The sequence below is a fragment of the Erpetoichthys calabaricus genome, chromosome 4 (genome assembly GCF_900747795.2).
Source record: "Erpetoichthys calabaricus chromosome 4, fErpCal1.3, whole genome shotgun sequence".
Taxonomy (NCBI): Eukaryota; Metazoa; Chordata; class Cladistia; order Polypteriformes; family Polypteridae; genus Erpetoichthys; species Erpetoichthys calabaricus.
In genome coordinates, this window is record NC_041397.2 from 332,376,154 (window position 1) to 332,399,910 (window position 23,757).

Genomic DNA, 23,757 nt, shown 5'->3' on the forward strand with positions numbered 1-23,757 from the left:
CGGGTGTGGACCCAGTACGGACACCCACAGGGATGAACATTGAAGGAGCTACAAAGGTACACAGCGCAGATGGGATTGTCTGTCCATAACGCCACTTTAAGCCAAGTGGGACGTTATGGAAGTGCGGCCAGAAAACAAAAACAGAATAAGAAAACACCCAACGGCATATGTTGGACTCCACAGACACACAGAAGAAGGTGCTCTAGTCAGATGAGACTCAAATGGAACTTTTGTCACTTGCCGTCACCCTGAGAACACCATTCCCACAGTGACACATGGTGGTGGCATCTGGCTGTGGGGACAGGAAAAGTGGTCAGGACTGAAGAGAGATGGATGGCACTAAACACGTGGCCCTTGTTGAGGACAACCTGCTTGAGTGTGCCAAGGATTTGAGATGGGGACAAATGTCCACCTTCCAGCAGGACAATGAGTGACCTTCAACAGACTGCTAATGCCGCACTGAAATGTCTTGGGGTGGCCGAGTCGAAACCCAGACCTCAGTCCGAGAGAGAATCTGTGGCAGGACCTGAAGATGGTCGGACACCAACGCAGCCCACCTGACTTGGCCTGGAGGAATGGACGACGACCCCAGTGGCGAGATGCGCTAAGCAAACGAAGACATTCGACAAGAGACCTACAGCAGAAGGGGGGGCTTTACAAAGTGGGGGTGAGGACCTGTGCACACTGTGGGATTCTGTTCTCTTAACGATTGTTTGGGTCACAATCAAACACATTTGACACATTCCAAGGGGCAGGCATGTTGTGTCATCAAATGGTGATGACCTCCCAAAAACCCACTGGAATTCTAGCAGGACAAACACCAAGAAGGCACTGGGTAGCGGACTGTAGGGGGGTGTCTTCCACTGCTTAGGACACAAGTCCGACCCAGCATAGACCCTCTTATTGAGTGCAGTCCCTTTATGTACTCTAAAATAACGCTCTCTTCTTAGCCCTTATTCTGAATTTCTCCTCCATGAGATGAGTCAACTTTGTCTGATCCAATCCAATTGAACGTTCCACCTCTTTTCTCGACTCAACCTCACCCAGGTCACCCAGGTAAGGGAATTCCCACCATCCCAGTGTTGTGACAACAGAGGAGTGGCATGGGGACAGCTCTGGGAATGTCCTGGTAAAGCCAACAACTTTAGGGGTCCTACAGAGAGTCCCCAAATCCAGATGTGCTGTCTAACCCAAACAGATAGCTTGCTTTGCGGGGGGGTGGAGGGGGCTTTGGGGGGCTTCAGTGAAGTGCCGAGAGAAGGGTCTGAACACATAAATTACCAGGAACACAATGAAAACAGAACCAGCGGTGAGTAGTGCATTTAATGAAGAAAGGTCTCCTGAGTTTAGGAGCTCAACTGTGGACAACAGCAGAAAATCAGAGAGGCGTGAGGTGATGGTTGGAGCAGGCAGAGCATTCACAATGGACAGACAGCCTTCCATCACTTGGACTCCTCCTGTTAAAGATGACGCATTATCTGTCTTGGTGGGCTGCACCTTTCACTTTAACCACACCCATTCCCCCCTGCCGCCTCACCTTGGCCCCACCCAGTTCCCTCCCCACCTGTGCTTAAGCTCGCCCATTCCTTACAGTATAAAAAGAGCAGTAGCAGGTGAGGAGGCTTCATAAGTCCGAGCTCTCTGGAGTTTGTTTTTAAAGGTAACTTTCTACACCGACTGACTGACCGACCGACTGACCGACCGACTGACTTTCTACACTGAAGGTAAGTGTCAGAGTGGAAGAACTCTTTAACTTGACAGAGAGGCCAGGCCAGCGGGCTTCTCATTTTATACATTTGTTTTTGTTCTTTAAGGGCCTTTCCACGATGATTCTGCTTTTGATTTCACTGAGCCTGTGGCCACCAGGTATGTCATTTGTCATTTCATGTCGCCTTGGATTAACAAAAGCTCCGAGTGAAGGAGTGAAACGGCAAACGGTGTCCGTTATTAATCGGTGAACTTCTTGAAATGTAGAGCTGCGCGGAAACCTCAAGTAACGGAATTGCTTTGAAAGGACTTTCTGTTTGTTTGTTTCTTTTGTTTCTTTCAGCCGTCACATCTCTCGTTCGAGGGGACTGCCCTTACTTTTGGGAAGCCTTCAATGGCACCTGTTACTCTTACTTTGACCAGCAGCTTCGTTATGACGATGCCAAGGTAAAGATCTTTGTGTTGGTCATTTGAGTAGATTAACTTTATCACTGTGTCACCTTTAAAGCCCACCCGGCCGCCTGTTGAGTTCGGGGCGCGCTGTCACAGACAGACAAGGGCGGGGGGGCACGTCAGAGCCGCTTTCAGCTTTTAAAGATGTCGTTTGTTGAGCGCTGACGTTCACTCAAATATTTCTTCTTTTTCTTTCTTTTTCAGGATGTTTGCCGTCGCGCTGGAGGAAACCTCGCTTCGGTGCACAGCGCTGAGGAGAATCAGTTTATACTCAGCCTGAATGGTGGCTATGACGGGGTTTTCCCTTACGCGTGGCTGGGAGGCCTTGTAGGTGATGAGGTAATTATCTGGTAACCTTCTCTACGTACTTAAACAGAAGGGGCAGGCACCTCGGCCAGGAGCTCCGTCAGTGTCCTCGTAACGTCACTGTGTGTGTGACAGATTCCATTCCCGTGGACCCCCCTGTGCTCGCTGCATCCTCGGTTATTCAGTCTGTGAATTGGCTTGTGCGGCAAGGGGGGGGGGGGGGCGGAGGGGCGGCATTTTAATCTACGGAACGGCCGGGCAGAAAGTCAGCCAACGGTGTTGTGGTTTGGACAACACAAAGACCAACTCAACGGACCTTTGTCTTTTATTCTTTTATTTTCTGAAAGGGCAAATGGCGTTGGGAAGGTGGATCCGAATTTGACTTCCAAAATTGGGCCGTTGATCAACCAAGGCAGTGTTATTGGAGGTTCGACAACCTGGTCATCAACTACCGGGGTGAGTCTTCACAGTAGACTGCCTCCGCCCCAGGGGTCCTTACTAAATGTCTGACCCCTCGACAGAGGTTTCTGTGTGTAAAAGATGGTCCAACAATCACAAACGTGGACCCCGAGACCCCCCATTCCAGGGCTCGGCCCAGTCTGCTCTTAAATGACTAAATGCTGAGGTCCTTGTTTTATTTTTTACTTTTCTTTGACAGATAAGCAGACCCTCGGACAGTGGACCTGCCTCTACTACAGATTTAAACTTCCTTTTGTGTGCAAGAAGAGAAGCAAAGTGTAGAAGGGCCCGAGTGGAGTTGTGCCGGCTGAGGGTCTCACAGACGGCGATGAAGATGATGACGATGACGAGTGCTGGATCTCACGACTCACTCCATCAGTTGATATTCTTTTGTGTTTATTCATCGCGTTTTTCAAGTCACTCGCACAATAAATAAACCTTTGTTTGGATTTCTTTGGTATTAAAATGTTTGAACTGTAAATTAACAATAAAGAGCAATGAGCTTGATGTCAGCCTCCTGTCACTTGATGAGTGTCCCCCTTCAGCCGTCTGTCCCCGCCGTGTCTGCTGTTGTACCGGTGACTCTCCGGTGTCACGAAGTATGTCGGGGTCCTTGGTTTTCTTGGCTTTTCTCTGCCAGGGGGTCTCCTAGTCCAGGCCTGGAGGTGAAGAAGCAACAAGGACAAGGGGGGCTTGTGTGCTGGGGTCCCCCCTCTGCCTGTGAAGTGTGAAAGCTTTGGGTTTTCTTCCGATCTTCTCAGCCTGCCAATGACGGGTCTTACGTGAGGACCACCAGGACACGAGCCGCTCCCCTCCATGAGGGTCAAAGAGGGAGGGGTCTTTGTAGGGTGGGGGGTCTCAAGTGCACGACATTAACAACACAGCGTGAAGGCTGACAATTAAATGTAAACCTTGCATTTGATAATAACTTGACAAGATCGTTTGATTTCTTATCTTGGTGACACATTAAAGTCCAGCTTGCTCTTGTCATTCAATGAAATAAAGTTTACTGTGAAAACGAATTAAAGATCTAAATATACAAACACATCAAAGAGGATCACTGATTACCGTCTACAAAAACATCAAAAAGCGTGCAGTTTATTCTCTCGACACTTTAAGGTCCAGCCATTGGGGGGGTGCAGCCAATCCCAGTAAGCACTGGGCGGACAGACAGACAGGTTTAGCAATGGACTCCTGGAAGGAAGGACACACCGAGAGAGCGCCGGGGATGTGAACCTCGGTCTCCTAAGAGGGAGCGGCGCTGCCAGTGCACTGCTGTGGCGCCCCGTTACGGATCACGGGCTGAACGTCCTCGGTCAGAGCAGTAAAGCTGTTAGCACTTTGAAATGAAACGGCGACACCTCAGCAGGACACCCCAAAGCAAAGCCTGTCGGCACACCGCGAGCCAAAGGCCGTCCTGACGGCACCGTAAAGTGTCAGCTCAGGGCAACTGATGGAGAAATTCAAAGAATTGGAAACGACGGGCTAAAGGGCCCCGGAATATACAGTAAAGGCACTATATGACAGATAGATCATTCTTTTCATTTCTAGTGCGCTTTTCTCACTACTCAAAACGCACAGCAATGGCAGGTTAAGGGCCCAACAGAGCAGAGTCCCGACTGGCATTTACGGGATTCGAACCGGCAGATCCCTAGCCTCAGAGCCACCACAACGCCTAGATAGAGGTGAAAGGCACTATATCACATAGACCTAGATAGAGAGGTGAAAGGGACTACATAATAGATAAATACACGTGAAAGGCGCTATATAATACAGAGAGATAAAAGGCGCTATACAATAGAGGTGAGAGGCACTATATAACATAGACCTAGATAGAGAGAGAGGTGAAAGGGACTACATAATAGATAAATACACGTGAAAGGCGCTATATAATACAGAGATAAAAGGCGCTATACAATAGAGGTGAAAGGCACTATATAACATAGACCTAGATAGAGAGGTGAAAGGGACTACATAATAGTATGATAAATACATGTGAAAGGCGCTATATAATACAGAGAGATAAAAGGCGCTATATAATAGATAGAGGTGAGAGGCACTATATAACATAGACCTAGATAGATGGAGAGGTGAAAGGGACTACATAATAGATAAATACACGTGAAAGGCGCTATATAATACAGAGAGATAAAAGGCGCTATAGCTCGTGAGCAACAGGTTGGAGACCCCTGCTCTAAGGGTTTTGATGGAGAAGTATAGAGAAGACCAGAAGGAGCTGCACTGTCTTTGTGGACCTGGAGAAAGCATATGACAGGGTGCGTGGAGAGGAGTTGTGATATTGTATGAGGCAGTCGGGAGAGGCAGAGAAGTACGTAAGAGTTGTACAGGATATGTACGAGGGGAGTGTGACCGTGGTGAGGTCTGCGGTAGGAGTGATGGAGGTGGGATTACATCAGGGATCGGCTCAGTGCCCTTTCTTATTTGCAATGGTGATGGACAGGTTGACAGATGAGATTAGATAGGAGTCCTCATTGACTGTGATGTTTGCTGATGACATTGTGATCTGTAGCGATAGTAGGGAGCAGGTTGAGGAGACCCTGGAGAGGTGGAGATATGAGAGGAGAGGAATGAAGGTCAGTAGGAACAAGTCAGAATACATGTGTGTGAATGAGAGGGACGTCAGTGGAATGGTGAGGATCCAAGAAGTAGAGCTGGGGAAGGTGGAGGAGTTCAAATACAGAGTAATGGGGATTGTGGAAGAGAAGTGAAAAAGAGAGTGCAGGCAGGGTGGAGTGGGTGGAGAAGAGTGTCAGGAGTGATTTGTGACAGACGGATATCAGCAGGAATGAAAGGGAAGGTCTACAGGACAGTAGTGAGACCATCTATTTTATATATGTTGGAGACGGTGGCACTGACCAGAAAGCAGGAGACAGAGCTGGAGGTAGCAGAGTTAAAGATGTGAAGATCTGCATTGGGTGTGATGAGGATGTACAGGATTAGAAATGAGGACATTAGGGATTCAGCTCAAGTTGGACGTTTGGGAGACAAAGTCAGAGAGGCGAGATTGCATTGGTTTGGACATGTGCAGAGGAGAGATGCTGGGTATACTGGGAGAAGGGTCCTAAGGACAGAGCTGCCAGGGAAGAGGAAAAGAGGAAGGCCTAAGAGAAGGTTTATGGATGTGGTGAGAGAGGACATGCAGGTGATGGGTGTAACAGAGCAAGATGAAGAGGACAGAAAGAAATGGAAGAAGATGATCCGCTGTGATGACCCCTAATGGCAGCAGCCGAAAGAAGAAGAAATATATTTACAGTATCTCACAAAAGTAAGTACACCCCTCAGAGTATTGTAAATATTTTATTCTATCTTTTCGTGGGACAACACTGAAGATATGACACTTTGATCCAATGTAAAGTAGTCAGCGTACAGCTTGTATAACCGTGTCAATCTGCTGTCCCCTCAAAATAACAACACACAGCCATTAATGTCTAAACCGCTGGCAACAAAAGTGAATACACCCCTAAGTGACAAATGTCCAAATTGTGCCCAAAGTGTCAATATTGTGTGTGGCCGCCCACCATTATTTTACAGCACTGCCATGGAGTTCACTAGAGCTTCACAGGTTGCCTCTGGAATCCTCTTCCACTCCTCCATGACGACATCACGGAGCTGGTGGATGTTAGAGACCTGGCGCTCCTCCATATTCCATTTGAGGATGCCCCACAGATGCTCAATAGGGTTTAGGTCTGGAGACATGCTTGGCCAGTCCAGCACCTTTACCCTCAGTGGTCGTCTTGGAGGTGTATTTGGGGTCATTATCATGTTGGCATACTGCCCTGCGGCCCAGTTTCAGAAGGGAGGAGATCATGCTCTGCTTCAGTAGGTCACAGTACATGTTGGCATTCATGACTCCCTCAATGAACTGTAGCTCCCCAGTCCCAGCAGCACTCATGCAGCCCCAAACCACGACACTCCCACCACTATGCTTGACTGTAGGCAAGGCACACTTGTCTATGTACTCCTCGCCTGGTTGCCACCGCACATGCTTGACACCATCTGAACCACATAAGTTTATCTTGGTCTCATCAGACCACAGGACATGGTTCCAGTAATCCATGTTCTTAGTCTGATTGTCTTCAGCAAACTGTTTGTGGGCTTTCTTGTGCATCATCTTTAGAAGAGGCTTCCTTCTGGGACGACAGCCATGCAGACCAATTTGATGCAGTGTGTGGCGGGCATACGGTCTGAGCACTGACAGGCTGACCCCTGCAGCAATGCTGGCAGCACTCATACGTTTATTTTCAAAAGACAACCTCTGGATGTGACACTGAGCACGGGCACTCAACTTCATTGGTCGACCATGGCAAGGCCTGTTCTGAGTGGAACCTGTCCTGTTACACCGGTCGCTGTATGGTCTTGGTCAGCGTGCTGCAGCTCAGTTTCAGGGTGTTGGCAATCTTCTTATAGCCGAGGCCATCTTTATAGAGAGCGACAATTGTTTTATTCAGATCCTCAGAAAGTTCTTTGCCATGAGGTGCCATGTTGAACTTCCAGTGACCAGTATGAGAGAGTGTGTGAGCGGTAACACCAAGTTTAACACACCTGAGACCTTGTAACACGAACGAGTCACATGACACTGGGGAGCGAAAATGGCTAATTGGGCACAATTTGGACATTTGTCACTTAGGGCTGTACTCACTTTTGTTGCCAGTGGTTTAGACATTAATGGCTGTGTGCCGAGTTATTTTGAGAGGACATCAAATTTACACGGTTATACAAGCTGTACACGGACTACTTTACATTGGATCAAAGGGTCATATCTTCAGTGTTGTCCCATGATCAGACAGAATAAAATATCTACAAAAATGTGAGGGCTGTACTCACTTTTGTGAGATACTGTAAATAAGATATATATCTATCTCTATATATATCTTCTTCTTCTTTTGGCTGCTCCCATTAGGGGTCTCCACAGTGGATCATCTTCTTCCATATCTTTATAATATAACATTTCAATCAAACCAGCACAGACCTTCAGGGTCGCCAGCGTCACATGTAGAAAACACCATAGTGCAGACTGAACGCTGTTGCTTTTGCTGTGATCAACTGGGACATCTGCCACCTCCCACCTGCACAAACAATGGCTATCGGCCTGGCCCAGGTATGCGGCTCACAAGTTTCCCCCAAGATGTTAAAGGAGGACAACTTTAAGGTCTCTATTATGTTGGCCGGATGAGAAAACTGAGCACTGTTAGACTCTGGTAGTGACCTCTGCATAGAAGCAGCCTTTGTGGCGTAACGTTGATGTCCAATGTTCAATCGCCGTAAGAGGAAGCTTAGGTGTGCACTCCTGATAAACCACAATTAGGGCAAACTACACGCTATGTACTCTTTGTATTATTTGGCAGGTACTATCTATATATATATATGTTATATAAAGTATGTAGTGTTTTTATTTTCCCACTCACGTAATAAATCATATAAAGTTTCCTTTCCGTTTTGATCTATTGTTGCAATTTCCCTCTTATGAGCAAATTGTGTTTGTTTAAAAATATCTTTAGACATCAATTATTATTAATAAAATTGCCATTTGTCTTAAGGCATCAGGTTTACAAAACCTAATGTAGCCAACCAGTTTTATAGAAATACAGTGGTGTGAAAAACTATTTGCCCCCTTCCTGATTTCTTATTCTTTTGCATGTTTGTCACACAAAATGTTTCTGATCATCAAACACATTTAACCATTAGTCAAATATAACACAAGTAAACACAAAATGCAGTTTTTAAATGATGGTGTTTATTATTTAGGGAGAAAAAAAATCCAAACCTACATGGCCCTGTGTGAAAAAGTAATTACCCCCTTGTTAAAAAATAACCTAACTGTGGTGTATCACACCTGAGTTCAATTTCCGTAGCCACCCCCAGGCCTGATTACTGCCACACCTGTTTCAATCAAGAAATCACTTAAATAGGAGCTGCCTGACACAGAGAAGTAGACCAAAAGCACCTCAAAAGCTAGACATCATGCCAAGATCCAAAGAAATTCAGGAACAAATGAGAACAGAAGTAATTGAGATCTATCAGTCTGGTAAAGGTTATAAAGCCATTTCTAAAGCTTTGGGACTCCAGCGAACCACAGTGAGAGCCATTATCCACAAATGGCAAAAACATGGAACAGTGGTGAACCTTCCCAGGAGTGGCCGGCTGACCAAAATTACCCCAAGAGCGCAGAGACGACTCATCCGAGAGGTCACAAAAGACCCCAGGACAACGTCTAAAGAACTGCAGGCCTCACTTGCCACAATTAAGGTCAGTGTTCACGACTCCACCATAAGAAAGAGACTGGGCAAAAATGGCCTGCATGGCAGATTTCCAAGACGCAAACCACTGTTAAGCAAAAAGAACATTAGGGCTCGTCTCAATTTTGCTAAGAAACATCTCAATGATTGCCAAGACTTTTGGGAAAATACCTTGTGGACTGATGAGTCAAAAGTTGAACTTTTTGGAAGGCAAATGTCCCGTTACATCTGGCGTAAAAGGAACACAGCATTTCAGAAAAAGAACATCATACCAACAGTAAAATATGGTGGTGGTAGTGTGATGGTCTGGGGTTGTTTTGCTGCTTCAGGACCTGGAAGGCTTGCTGTGATAGATGGAACCATGAATTCTACTGTCTACCAAAAAATCCTGAAGGAGAATGTCCGGCCATCTGTTCGTCAACTCAAGCTGAAGCGATCTTGGGTGCTGCAACAGGACAATGACCCAAAACACACCAGCAAATCCACCTCTGAATGGCTGAAGAAAAACAAAATGAAGACTTTGGAGTGGCCTAGTCAAAGTCCTGACCTGAATCCAATTGAGATGCTATGGCATGACCTTAAAATGGCGGTTCATGCTAGAAAACCCTGAAATAAAGCTGAATTACAACAATTTTGCAAAGATGAGTGGGCCAAAATTCCTCCAGAGCGCTGTAAAAGACTCATTGCAAGTTATCGCAAACGCTTGATTGCAGTTATTGCTGCTAAGGGTGGCCCAACCAGTTATTAGGTTCAGGGGGCAATTACTTTTTCACACAGGGCCATGTAGGTTTGGATTTTTTTTTCTCCCTAAATAATAAAAACCACCATTTACAAACTGCATTTTGTGTTTACTTGTGTTATATTTGACTAATGGTTAAATGTGTTTGATGATCAGAAACATTTTGTGTGACAAACATGCAAAAGAATAAGAAATCAGGAAGGGGGCAAATAGTTTTTCACACCACTGTATATGGTCCTTTTTCAAAAAAAGAAAAGAATTAACACTGTGTTGCATGGCATTGTGCTGACTGTCCCCCTTACTGTTAACTGCGACTGTCCACTTGCTCAGATTCTTTAATTCATTCTCAGTTGTGCAATCAGGTCTGATGCTGAAGAAATCAAGAGTATAAAGCCACCGGTTCAAATCCTTATTTATTCCAATGGCTATTAATCTTACAAAGAAGTTTAACTTTAGATAGATACTTTATTAATCCCAAGGGGAAATTCACATACTCCAGCAGCAGCATACTGATACAAAAAAAAAATCAATATGAAAGAGTAATAAAAATGTAGGTAAAAACAGACAATAACTTTGTATAATGTTAACGTTTACCCCCCTGGGTGGAACTGAGGAGTCGCATAGTGTGGTGGAGGAAAGATCTCCTCAGTCTGTCAGTGGAGCAGGACGGTGACAGCAGTCTGTCGCTGAAGCTGCTCCTCTGTTTGGAGATGATCCTGTTCAGTGGATGCAGTGGATTCAGCGCCCGTCGCTCTGCCACAGATGTCAAACTGTCCAGCTCCATGCCTACAACAGAGCCTGCCTTCCTCACCAGTTTGTCCGGGCGTGAGGTGTCCCTCTTCTTAATGCTGCCTCCCCAGCACACCACTGAGTAGAAGAGGGCGCTCGCCACAACCGTCTGATAGAACATCGGCAGCATCTTATTGCAGATGTTGAAGGACGCCAGTCTTCTAAGGAAGTATAGTCGGCTCTGTCCTCTCTTGTACAGATCATCAGTATTGGCAGTCCAGTCTAATTTATCATCCACAGACTTAAATTAAGGAAGTGAGCTGTTATCACTTGAATCAATCTATTTGATCTATTTTTCTACAGTAAGTGTTTGCTGCTATAATTCATATTTGTAATACATTTGTTCTTAGTGATATGTTTTTAATATTTTTATTTTATTAATTTTCATTGTAATCATTCCATACAAACAGATCAATTTATAACCCATCAAATTTGAAGACTAATCAAACCCCACCCCTGAGAAGGAGAGCTTAGCTAAAGGAAAATTGCTTTAGGCTTTTTAATAAGGCAACATTAAACAAAAGAAAGGGAGAAGTAAATATCTATGTAAATAAGAGATGGAGAAGGGAGTTAAATGCAATACTGTAATAATTATTTCTCTTATTCTAAAATAATATTGATTAAATCCTGCCATGTTTTGAAAAAATGTTGAACAGATCCTCTAACTGAAAATTTGATTTTTTCCAATTTCAAATAATATAAAACATCGGTTTCCCACTGACTTATAAGAGGAGAATTAGGATTCTTCCAATTTAACAGAATAAGTCTGAGTGCCAAAAGTGTAATGAATGCAATCACCGTTTGCTTGTCCTTCTCCAATTCAAGTCCATCTGGAAGAACACCGAACACAGCTGTTAATGGGTTAGGAGGGATTGTGATACCAAGGCTGTCTGAGAGGCACTTAAAAATTTTGGTCCAACATGATGTTAGTTGAGTGCAGGCCCAAAACATGTGACCCAGTGAGGCAGGAGCTTGGTTGCAGCGTTCGCAGGTCGGGTCTTGCCCTGGAAACATTTTGGACAGTTTTAAGCGAGACAGATGGGCTCGATATATAATTTTTAGTTGAATAATTCTATGCTTTGCGCATATAGAACTCGAGTGAATTCTCTGCTTTGCTACCTTCCACTCCTTTTCTGATATATTGATTAAGAGATCTTCTTCCCAATGTCCTCTTGGATCTTTGTAAGGTAGGGACTCTAATAATATATTGCGGAAATAGTGTTTGTTTCCTCGGAATTGAGCAGTATTTTTTCCAGCATTGTGGAGGGTGCAAGGTGGGGGAAATCGGGCAATTTCTGTTTAACAAAATTTCTAATTTGAAGATAGTAAAAGAAATGTGTAGCTGGGAGGTTGAATTTTGAACGTAATTGTTCAAAAGATGTAAATATGTTGTCTATATAAAGGTCTCTGAGCATTTTAATCCCAAAACTTTTCCAGGTATTAAAAACTGGATATACTTGCGAAGGCTGAAAGAGGTGGTTCTCTTGCAGAGGTGCCACTGATAAAAGATTTTCCATCTTAAAATGCTTTCTAATTTGGTTCTATATTCTGAGTGAGTAAAGCACAATTGGGTTATTAGTATATTTGCGATAACTTTCATTTATTGGAGCACAGAGCAGGGAGTATAAAGAAGTACTACAGGATTTTACTTCTATTGCGGACCAAGCCTGTGTATGTTCATTTATTTGTGTCCAGGTTTTTATGGCTTGTATGTTTGCTGCCCAGTAATAAAACTGAAAATTAGGTAAAGCCATGCCACCTTCTGCCTGAGGTCTTTGTAGGGTCGCTCTTCGGATACGTGGGTGTTTTGAGTTCCAAATGAATGAGGTTATTGCTGAATCTAACTGTTTAAAAAATGATTTATTGATATATATTGAAATGTTTTGAAATAAAAAGAGAAGTTTAGGAAGGATATTCATCTTAACAATGTTAATTCTTCCGGCTAGAGTGAGATGAAGTGTTGACCATCTATGCAAGTCTTGCTTAATTTTTTCCATACAGACGCCAAAATTTTGTTGATAAAGAGCTTTATGTTTACTTGTGATATTTACCCCTAGGTATTTAAACTGATCTGCTATGGTAAAAGGTAGGGTGTCCAATCTAATATTATATGCTTGTGAATTCACTGGAAAGAGTATACTTTGTGATACCGCTGTTTAGTGATATGTTTTTAATGTTATTTCAAGGTGTCTCTGTAAAACCCGCTGAGAAACCAACTTACCTGAACTGAATTTAACAGCTGTAAAATAAAATATTCTCCAATAACTGAGCAGAATTTAAACAGCATGAAATAGTTCAGTTTATGAAGAACACCATGTGGACAGAGGGCAGTGATATTTCTTTCTTACAAGTTTAATCAACATAACACACCACTGTTTGTGTGCAGACTCATCTTATGTGAATGGTTTTATTCACCCATATTGATACAGAGCCAGTTCATTTTTTACATTTTTTATTGAATAAATAAATGGTATGTTTAAAAATAACAAAAGTGAAATATCTGTGTTTGTCAAAAACAATTATCCACACAAATTCATATATATATATATATATATATATATATATATATATATATATATATATATATATATATATATAATATAATGTGTGTGTGTGTGAATCAGCAGAAAATTCATTAATAATAAAGATGTATAAAAGGTAAATGCATTTAACTAGAACACAAATACAAAGAAAATGGCCAACAATGGGGAGGTTTTAAAAGCTATTAGGGAAGGACAACACAAATATATTTACAGATCTTTAAAAAAAAAATGTTAGCCAAAGCTTTGAACGCAGTAAAATTGAATCATTAAATTTGTCAAAAAAGGAAAAATGCATTTTACTTTATGAACAAGATGCTACTCAGAGTCAAAGAGTTTTTATCCAGCAATATTTCATTAAAAATGTGTTCCATTTAAACTGACATTTTTCCTGATCTGTCCCTTAACATTTGTTCACTAATAATATTTCTATATCACCTTTTCTTACAAGTGTAGCTCAACTTGCTCTTCAAAAACATAGTTACAAAGAAAACTGAAGGCATTATAAAAGTAAATAAGAAGCAAATGGAGAGGTCCTTGTCCTTTGTAATAAATACACTACCTAGTCAAATGGCTGGGAACAAAGACAAACTTGCAGCCTTCAAGGATCCTGGAGATAATAAACCTCTGGGGGTCCCAAGCCAAAGCCCGCACAGCCCTCTCAGCACATCCCAGCAAACATAATTGTGGCCGTCTCAGTCCAATCACAATTCTATTTTAGGACATCTCGTGAACTTTTCTTCTCTCCAGCATCACAGGCAGTTGGAGTTGATGTAACAGACGGTGGAGACGTGGTTGGGGGCGAGGGGGGAGGGTTAGCACCATTGAAATAAACTGGAAAAAGACAACAGAGGAAAACAGCAGAAGTTAGTGCCCAGTGCAGAGCTTACAAAGTGTACACAGTACCATTTCTAATCTATTACAACCAATGCAAGTAATTAAGAAAAAGACAAATTAGAAAAGTGGGCTTGTTGAAGATTTTCGAAATGCTTGACGTTTGTAGCCTGGCACTTCTCTATTGGCAAAGCATTCCAGAGTTTGTTACATGAGCACAGAAAGCTGCCTGTTAATATGGTTGATCTTGGAATAAAAAGCAAAGCAACGTTTGAGAAAAGAAAATACAGGCAGGGTCTAAAATACTTAAAGCCTTCTGATTATTTAATAGAACCTTCAGATCAATTCTGTGTGAGACAGGCAGCCAGTGTAATGAGACCGAGACAGTTTTCCGAAGAAACAAAACCAAAATAGACCAATACCTCGTGATCACTTGGCAAAGGCACAGCAGAGGTTTAGATGGAGGATTCTAGAAGAGCGGGCAGGAGGACCAGCCGATACTTCAACATGGCACACATCTCTCCATCCTTCTTCTTTAACTGCTGCCCCATAACAAGACTGGACTCTTCTACTTCACTGTAACTGTTAAAAACATAAACACAGTAGATATTCATTCACGGAGTTCAAACATTAATAAAGCGTACTTTTAATTCTTATGCTGCCTCCTTTCTTGGTTCACCTGTAGATCAATGATTACCAAAGTAAACCATCACAATAGATAAAGGTCTGCTTAGAGTAAAGTCCAACTAATAATATTTTTAATTACTGTGATTTTTTGTTGGATTTTGAAAGAACCCCAACTTAATTGTCATTATATGTAGCATCATTTTTTGTCTTATACATTGCGCATACAGTAGACATTGTGTTATAATCTCTGTATATCTGAAGCTGTAATGTGCTGTGCTCAGGTGTCATTACTTGCATGAAAACATCTTCGTTTTTTTCTCCTGCCTTAGTTTTGTTTTAAGTTAAAATTAAGTCTTGGTTCTTTCAAAATCCAACAACAAAGCACAGTAGTTTATGAAAATAAATGTTATTTTACAAAACAGAACAACATCCCTGTTTAGTGACTGCTGGTACTGATGTGCCTCAGTCTTTGTGTTTGCGAGGATTCACACTCTGAGGCTTTCTTGTTTAAAATTAAAAAGCCGTGTTAGTCACTGGACAGAGTGAGCAGACATACAGAACTGTATTCAAGGCAGCAAAATATTACAGATTTAGTAATAAATATGGGGAGGCTTTGCAGGAGTTATGCAGTAGTCTTACCTGTAGAAATAGCAAATCTAACATGAACTGCACATCATCCCAAACTGGGAATCTTAAAAGCAGAAGAAAAGAACATCCAATTGTGTCTCAGTATTCGGGTACACTGGCATCTGTTGAGCCACATGGTAGGCTGGTTACCACTGGGCATCCTGTAGGGTCAAGAAAAAAATATATAATAAAGGGGCATTGTTTTTCTAACTGCAGCAATAAGAAATGTTATTTCTAAGGAGCAAGCCTTCTCCATTATATTCATTTAAATGTGTGTGTGTGTGTGTGTGTGTGTGTACTCCTCCTAAACCAACAGCTTAAACGATAAGCTAATGACATGTGACAACAGCAGGTGCCCAGCCTGTCACTGTGCCACATCAGACACACACCACAATACTCTGATGGCTTTGGATATAAATTTTAAAATTGCCTGTTTTGTACCATAGAAGTTTTTTCTACCAAACAAGGTTAAAGAAATCCATATCAAAATTATGAATAAATAGTAGCCAACTAACAGATTAATTCATAAGTATGACATTAATTTATCCCCGAAATGTACTTTTTGTACAAATGAAGACAAATCACCTCTCACATTTCTTACTTCTGCTCCTATTCCAAAATGTTTCATAAAGATTTATTTCTGTTACTGTTTTGAATGACAAAACAATATCTCACTCTTTAATTCTTGTTCTTCTTCTGTATACAATTTTGAAGACTAAATGTTAGAAAATGCAGTAACTGTGGTTTGCTTGCTTCATAAATTTCCTATGCATAAGTGTAAAGTTCAGAATGTTAGATCCTGTATTACATCTTTCTGTATGGACATTAATATGCTAGAAAAGCTTTAAAAATGGAAAACACACTAAAATAATTAAAACGTGTAAGATTCTGAGCTGCTTCATTAACAATTTGTAATGCTATTATCTACATCCGTCTTCCTTGTAATAAGCTAGTTGTTGCTATTCTCTTATGTAATTTAGTCTTCATCGATATACCCTTGTACAGTATTGATGTAATCTGATATAAAACACCGATGGCTTTGGAGGGCACACTTTACACCCGTCGAGTGTCAGACGTGCTCTCCTAATTCTATTCCTAATTCGGCACCTCAGTTACATTGTTTTGCTTAATAATTAGCATGCCGTTCACTCTAAGATAAAACAATGTGGACAAATGTTAAAAGAAACACACCACCAAATGCTAATAGGGTGTTACAAAATAAATGACATACATACATTAATCCATTAACCCAAACACGGAAAATGCTGTGATTTTTACGATTAAACCACAAGATTACAAAGTATTGCAACTAAAAATGATTTACTTACAAACAGCTGTACATATCCATTATAAAGTTCACAGACACACGTCGCATTTCATTTCGCTCCCTCTTCATTCGACTGGACTTAAATTTTTCAGGCGACACATCTTCCAAGACGTTATAAAATTCAAAAGTTTCCATCTTTTCCAGTAACAAGTCCACTTACAGACGGAGATAAACGACACAAAAATGACTCGCAAGTACAAGTCAAACCTGACGAATGACATGTGTCGTAAAACATTAGACATGCGCAGAACAAATCGGGCAGCGTCGTGAAATGAATTTTAATTAAGCAGAGAGCGTGTGCTCGAGACAAATCGGATTGGGGACTCGTGTCGCAAAGTAAAAGGAAACGCAGATCGGACAGAGTCGTAATAGTAAAGCTCTGCGCATGAGCGCGCAAATCGAGTAGGCAACGCAGATTGGGGAGCGACACGCCCTTTCAAACTTTTATTTGGCAGTTGACCGTGCAGGGGCTTGAACATTTTTTGGGAAGAATGGACAGGGACTCATGAGACACCCTGGAGGGAGAGGTTTGCTGACCGTGTCGTTTCACTACAAGAGCAGATTGCCAGATTGTCCTCTATTGTGGTGGAACATCAGTAGCACAAGCAAGAGGCACACAAATGTAATTAGGACAAGATGAACAAACTCCACAAGTTTAAGAAAGTGGATTGTGTGCTGGTGTTGATCCAGTCCAATCACCATAAATTTCAGCCCGAATTACAAGGGCCAGCAGAGATAGAACAGCGTATGTCCCCAGTGAATTATAAAGTCAGAATTCTTGGACGACGGAATCCTGTACAAATTTTGAGTATTAATATTTTAAAGGAACGGCACGACTGTCATGAAGTCCTGATCACGGCTGCAGCCGTCTCCCAGACTGAAGTCGCCATTGGACATGATTTAACCGACACCCAGAAAGCGGAATTAATGTCGCTGATCGGGGAGAACTCGGATGTTGTCTCGGTAGGGCCCGGCCGGAAGAAGATTGCAGAACGCAAGATTGTCACTCAGCCCAGCATTACTATACAGGTGCCCCTGTATTGCCTACCAGAGTCAACAAGGAAAGTGATGCACCAGGAAATCCGACAGATGCTTCAATAAGGCATTATTCGGCTGAGTAAAAACAAATGACAAAGTCCAATTGTACTTGTCTCAAAGCCATACGGTTCATTTCTGTATTGATTTTAGGATTTTGAGTAAGATTTCCAAGTTTGATGCATACCCGATGTGGACGAGCTGTTGGAAAAGCTTGGGCAGGCTTCATATATCTCCCCCCCTAGACCTCACAAAGGGATATTGGCAGGTCTCCTTGGAGGAGTCTAGTTGCGAGGAAACCGCATTCACCCCTCCAGATGGGTTGTTTAAATTTACGGTGCTCCCATCTGGTCTCCATGGTGCACCATTTAACTTTCAGCGAATGATGGACCAGATCCTGTTTCCCCATTCCGCATACGTGGGTGCCAATCTTGACGATGTAGTAATTTTCAGAAATGATGAGGAATCTCTTCCCATGGGCTCACCACCTATGGGAGGGGCCAAGGAGGTCGGGTGCAGTGTGAGTTGGGTGGTGGCCGAAGGCGGGGACCTTGGCGGTCCGATCCTCGGCTACAGAAACTGGCTCTTGGGACGTGGAATGTCACCTCTCTGAAGGGGAAGGAGCCTGAGCTAGTGCGCGAGGTTGAGAGGTTCTGGCTAGATATAGTCGGACTCACCTCGACGCACAGCTTGGACTCTGGAACCAATCTCCTTGAGAGGGGCTGGACTCTCTACCACTCTGGAGTTGCCCCCGGTGAGAGGCGCCGAGCAGGTGTGGGTATACTTATTGCCCCCCAACTTGGAGCCTGTACATTGGGGTTTACCCCGGTGGACGAGAGGGTAGCCTCCCTTCGCCTTCAGGTGGGGGGACGGGTCCTAACTGTTGTTTGTGCATATGCATCGAACAGCAGTTCAGAGTACCCACCCTTTTTGGAGTCCCTGGAGGGGGTGCTAGAGGGCATACCTTCTGGGGACTCCCTCGTTCTGCTGGGAGACTTCAATGCTCACGTGGGCAATGACAGTGAGACCTGGAAGGGCGTGATTGGGAGGAATGGCCCCCCTGATCTGAACCCGAGCGGTGTTTTGTTATTGGACTTCTGTGCTCGTCACGGATTGTCCATAACGAACACCATGTTCAAGCATAGGGGTGTTCATATGTGCACTTGGCACCAGGACACCCTAGGCCTCAGTTCGATGATCGACTTTGTGGTCGTGTCGTCGGACTTGCGGCCACATGTCTTGGACACTCGGGTGAAGAGAGGGGCGGAGCTGTCAACTGATCACCACCTGGTGGTGAGTTGGCTTCGATGGTGGGGGAGGATGCCGGTCAGGCGTGGTAGGCCCAAACGTGTTGTGAGGGTCTGCTGGGAACGTCTGGCAGAGCCCCCTGTCAGAAGTAGCTTCAACTCCCACCTCCGGCAGAACTTCGACCACATCCCGAGGGAGGTGGGGGACATTGAGTCCAAATGGGCCATGTTCCGTGCCTCTATTGTTGAGGCAGCTGACCGGAGCTGTGGCCGTAAGGTGGTCGGTGCCTGTCGTGGCGGCAATCCCCGAACCCGCTGGTGGACACCGGCGGTGAAGGATGCCGTCAAGCTGAAGAAGGAGTCCTACAGGACCCTTTTGTCCTGTGGGACCCCGGAGGCAGCTGATAGGTACCGGCAGGCCAAGCGGAATGCGGCTTTGGTGGTTGCTGAGGCAAAAACTCGGGCGTGGGAGGAGTTTGGGGAGGCCATGGAGAATGACTTTCGGACGGCTTCGAGGAGATTCTGGTCCACCATCCGGCGTCTCAGGAAGGGGAAGCAGTGCAGTGTCAACACTGTATATGGTGGGGATGGTGCACTGCTGACCTCGACTCGGGACGTTGTGGGTCGGTGGGGGGAATACTTCGAAGACCTCCTCAATCCCATTAACATGCCTTCCAATGAGGAAGCAGAGCCTGGGGACCCAGAGGTGGGCTCCCCCATCTCTGGGACTGAGGTCACCGAGGTGGTCAAAAAACTCCTTGGTGGCAGGGCCCCGGGGATGGATGAGATACGCCCGGAGTTCCTCAAGGCTCTGGATGTTGTAGGACTGTCTTGGCTGACACGCCTCTGCAACATCGCATGGACATCAGGGACAGTGCCTCTGGATTGGCAGACCGGGGTGGTGGTCCCCCTCTTTAAGAAGGGGGATCGGAGGGTGTGTTCCAACTACAGAGGGATCACACTCCTCAGCCTCCCTGGAAAAGTCTATTCAGGGGTCCTGGAGAGGAGGGTCCGTCGGATAGTGGAGCCTCGGATTCAGGAGGAACAGTGTGGTTTTCGTCCTGGTCGCGGAACAGTGGACCAGCTCTATACCCTTAGCAGGGTCCTGGAGGGTGCATGGGAGTTTGCCCAACCAGTCTACATGTGTTTTGTGGACTTAGAAAAGGCATTCGACCGTGTCCCTCGGGGAATCCTGTGGGGGGTACTCCGAGAGTATGGGGTACCGGCCCCCCTGATAAGGGCTGTTCAGTCCCTGTACGATCGGTGCCAGAGCTTGGTCCGCATTGCCGGCAGTAAGTCGAACCCGTTTCCAGTGAGAGTTGGACTCCGCCAGGGCTGCCCTTTGTCACCGATTCTGTTCATAACTTTTATGGACAGAATTTCTAGGCGCAGCCAGGGTGTTGAGGGGGTCCGCTTTGGTGGGCTCAGGATTGGGTCACTGCTTTTTGCAGATGATGTTGTCCTGTTTGCTTCATCAGGCCGTGATCTTCAGCTCTCTCTGGATCGGTTCGCAGCCGAGTGTGAAGCGGCTGGGATGAGAATCAGCACCTCCAAATCCGAGACCATGGTCCTCAGCCGGAAAAGGGTGGAGTGCCCTCTCAGGGTTGGTAGCGAGATCCTGCCCCAAGTGGAGGAGTTCAAGTATCTCGGGGTCTTGTTCACGAGTGAGGGAAGAATGGAGCGTGAGATCGACAGGCGGATCGGTGCGGCATCCGCAGTAATGCGGGCATTGCATCTGTCTGTCGTGGTGAAAAAGGAGTTGAGCCGCAAGGCGAAGCTCTCAATTTACCAGTCGATCTATGTTCCTACCCTCACCTATGGTCATGAGCTATGGGCAGTGACCGAAAGAACGAGATCGCGAATACAAGCGGCTGAAATGAGTTTCCTCCGCAGGGTGTCTGGGCTTTCCCTTAAAGATAGGGTGAGAAGCTCAGTCATCCGGGAGGGGCTCAGAGTAGAGCCGCTGCTCCTCCGCATCGAGAGGAGTCAGATGAGGTGGCTCGGGCATCTGATCAGGATGCCTCCTGGACGCCTCCCTGGTGAGGTGTTCTGGGCACGTCCAACCGGGAGGAGGCCCTGGGGAAGACCCAGGACACGCTGGAGGGACTATGTCTCTCGACTGGCCTGGGAACGCCTTGGGATTCTCCCGGAAGAGCTAGAAGAAGTGGCCGGGGAGAGGGAAGTCTGGGCATCTCTGCTCAAGCTGCTGCCCCCGCGACCCGACCTCGGATAAGCGGGAGACAATGGATGGATGGATGGATGGATGGATGAGGAATCTCATCTCGTTCACCTTTGGGAGGTGCTGGACAGTTTACGGTTGGAGGAATTGTTGTGTATGTCGGAAACCTATTACCTGGGATATTCCATCGGGAAGAGTTTCTTCAAACCCCAAACGGACAAGGTGGGGGAGGTGCTTGCATATACTCATCCCGAACACAGAGGCAGGTTTGTGCCTTCCTTGGGCTTGCGGGGTACAACTGGCCGTTCATTCCCAACTTTGCACATTGGGCTGCCCCCCTCACTGACTTGACAAAGGGATGGAAGAATCGTAGTGTAGTCTAGATCAACTCCTGCGAGAGACCTTTCACAGACCTAAAAGCCACTTTACCATCGTTCCTGGTTCTGCACAGTCCAGACTTTTCGAAGGAATTTATTTTGCAAACAGATGCCAATGCTTTTGGTTCAGGAGTGGTGCTCTCACAATGTTTCGAGGGGGAAGAACACATCATCACGTTTCTCTGTGGATGACAGTTTACCCTGGTGACTGACCACGCACCACTGCAATGGCTGTACAAACAGAAGGATATGAACGTCCGGCTCACTCGGTGGTCTATTAGTTTACAGACTTTTGATGTTTGCCACTGTCCCGGGGTTGCACATAGCAATGCTGATGTTCTCTCCCGTCTGGCCAAGCCCAGATTGGACAGTCACTTAGCCCACAACGGTGTAGACAAAGCCAGGTCTGTGTGTGAGGTTTCTAAACTCTTTTGGAACTCTGCCAATGGGACCACATGCCAAAGAGGGTCCCAAAACGCAATCACCTCGTCTGTGTATGACTGTTTTTCCATTGCAGGACCAACTGCAGGCTCACAGCACTGTAGCGGCTCATTGCCAAAGCAACTCCAAAAAGATTGCAGTTGGGCGATAAGTCAATGGGTGATGCAAGGAATATTATTAATGCCAGGAACAGTATCACTTAGCCACTAACCTGGGGCCTCATGTATAACGCCGTGCGTAGAACTCACACTATAACATGGCGTAAGCACAAAAGCAGGAATGTGCGTACGCACAGAAAAATCCAGATGCAGGAATCTGTACGTAAGCAAACTTCCATGTTCTTCCGCTACATAAATCCCGATCAGTGTGAAAAGTAACGCATGTGCACGCGCCTTCTGTCCCGCCCCAACTCCTCCCAGAATTACGCCTCTTTGAATATGCAAATCAATATAAATAGCCTTCTGTGAAAAGACAATGGGAAAAGCACGGAGGAAAATATAAGAATTTCAGCGAATACCAAATGGAGGCAAAGGAAAAATGTACTATTTGTTGGTTTAAACAGTGGTATAATCAACAAAAGAAAGTTGATCGAGTGACACAGTGTCAGAAAAACTCGAAAGCTCAAGTTCACAAAGTCGCACAGTGCCAAAATAAAAAAGAAATCACATATCAAAGTCGGCGTGAAAAGGCAAGTCGTAGCCCACCGTCTGAGTGTCATATGAAAGCTTATTAGGGTACAGAGAAAAAAATAGGCACACAGTGTGAAAAAAGCACGAAATGTCAACTTTAATCTCAAAATTTCCACTTTAATCTCGTAGTTTATTTTGCCATTAAAGTAGAACATCATAAACTTCATCTTAAAATCGTTTAATTTACTAGTTTCTCAAATCCCATTGTAACTAAAGTAACACATTAAATGCTTTGTTCTGTATTTCATCTTCTATGTGCTCTGTGTGTGTGAATCACTACCTGCTTTTTAAACGGGCTTTCTCTTTCTCCGACAGGACACAGAATCCATTACATTCGTGATATTAAAACTCTCTGAATAATTAAAATACTGAGATGTATACATGATATCTTTTTCATGATGATAGGAATGAAAGCATGTTATTAAACATGGGAACACGGTGGCGCAGTGATTGTTCATGTCTCACGCAAGAGGCCTGCTGCGCCATGTGCGACCTTCGATGAAATAATTTATCGCAGCAGTCCTGTCTCTTTCAAACGTACTAACCTCCAATTCCTGTCCTTACTTTTCTTTCTCCAAATACCCAATCACCACACAATCAGCTCTGTAATAGACGTGAAGCCATCTGTAAGCTTAGAACGGCGATTCTTCAAAACTTTTAAGGAACATTGAAATATCTTCGTAGTACATGTTTAATTATTCTATCTGTCTGTCCTTCCAGTGTCGCGTCAGCACCAGCAAGAATACAACGCAATGCAGGAACAATCCATGAACTAGCTAGCGCTGCGGCACCGTGTCCTCACATGTTTAATAATTAACAATACAGATTATTTAAATGAAGTTAAAGTTTTATCTGTATACTATAAGCAACATATTTTGCTGCATTTCATTTTAAAAATGATATCGTTATCATATGTAAATACGTGCTTTATAAAGTGGCGCAGGTTGTGTAATATTCTAACTGTATCCCAAGTTTACAGTGAGGTGATTGTACTTATAAGTCCAATCATGCAGGTTAGGTGGATTGGCGATTCTAAATTGGCTCTAGTGTGTGCTTGGTGTGTGGGTGTGTTTGTGTGTGTCCTGCGGTGGATTGGTTCCTGCCTTGTGCCCTGTGTTGGCTGG

The 23,757-nt window shown here is 44.5% G+C and overlaps 2 protein-coding genes across 34 annotated transcripts in view; both read left to right on the top strand.

Annotated features, from left to right (window-relative positions):
- Positions 1-3,432, top strand: part of LOC114644832 (ladderlectin-like) — a 3,721-nt gene extending 289 nt beyond the window's left edge. The window contains exons 1-5 of the mRNA XM_051926034.1: positions 1-1,866; positions 2,051-2,154; positions 2,365-2,499; positions 2,814-2,922; positions 3,125-3,432. The exon at positions 1-1,866 is cut by the window's left edge and continues 289 nt beyond it. Of these exons, the coding sequence (XP_051781994.1) occupies positions 1,827-1,866; positions 2,051-2,154; positions 2,365-2,499; positions 2,814-2,922; positions 3,125-3,207 (471 nt within the window). The 5' untranslated portion in view covers positions 1-1,826 and the 3' untranslated portion in view covers positions 3,208-3,432. The remainder of the gene's footprint in view (positions 1,867-2,050; positions 2,155-2,364; positions 2,500-2,813; positions 2,923-3,124) is intronic.
- LOC114641392 (C-type lectin domain family 5 member A-like) overlaps positions 1-23,757 on the top strand; it is a 1,576,682-nt gene that overhangs the window by 1,002,640 nt on the left and 550,285 nt on the right. The window lies entirely within an intron of this gene.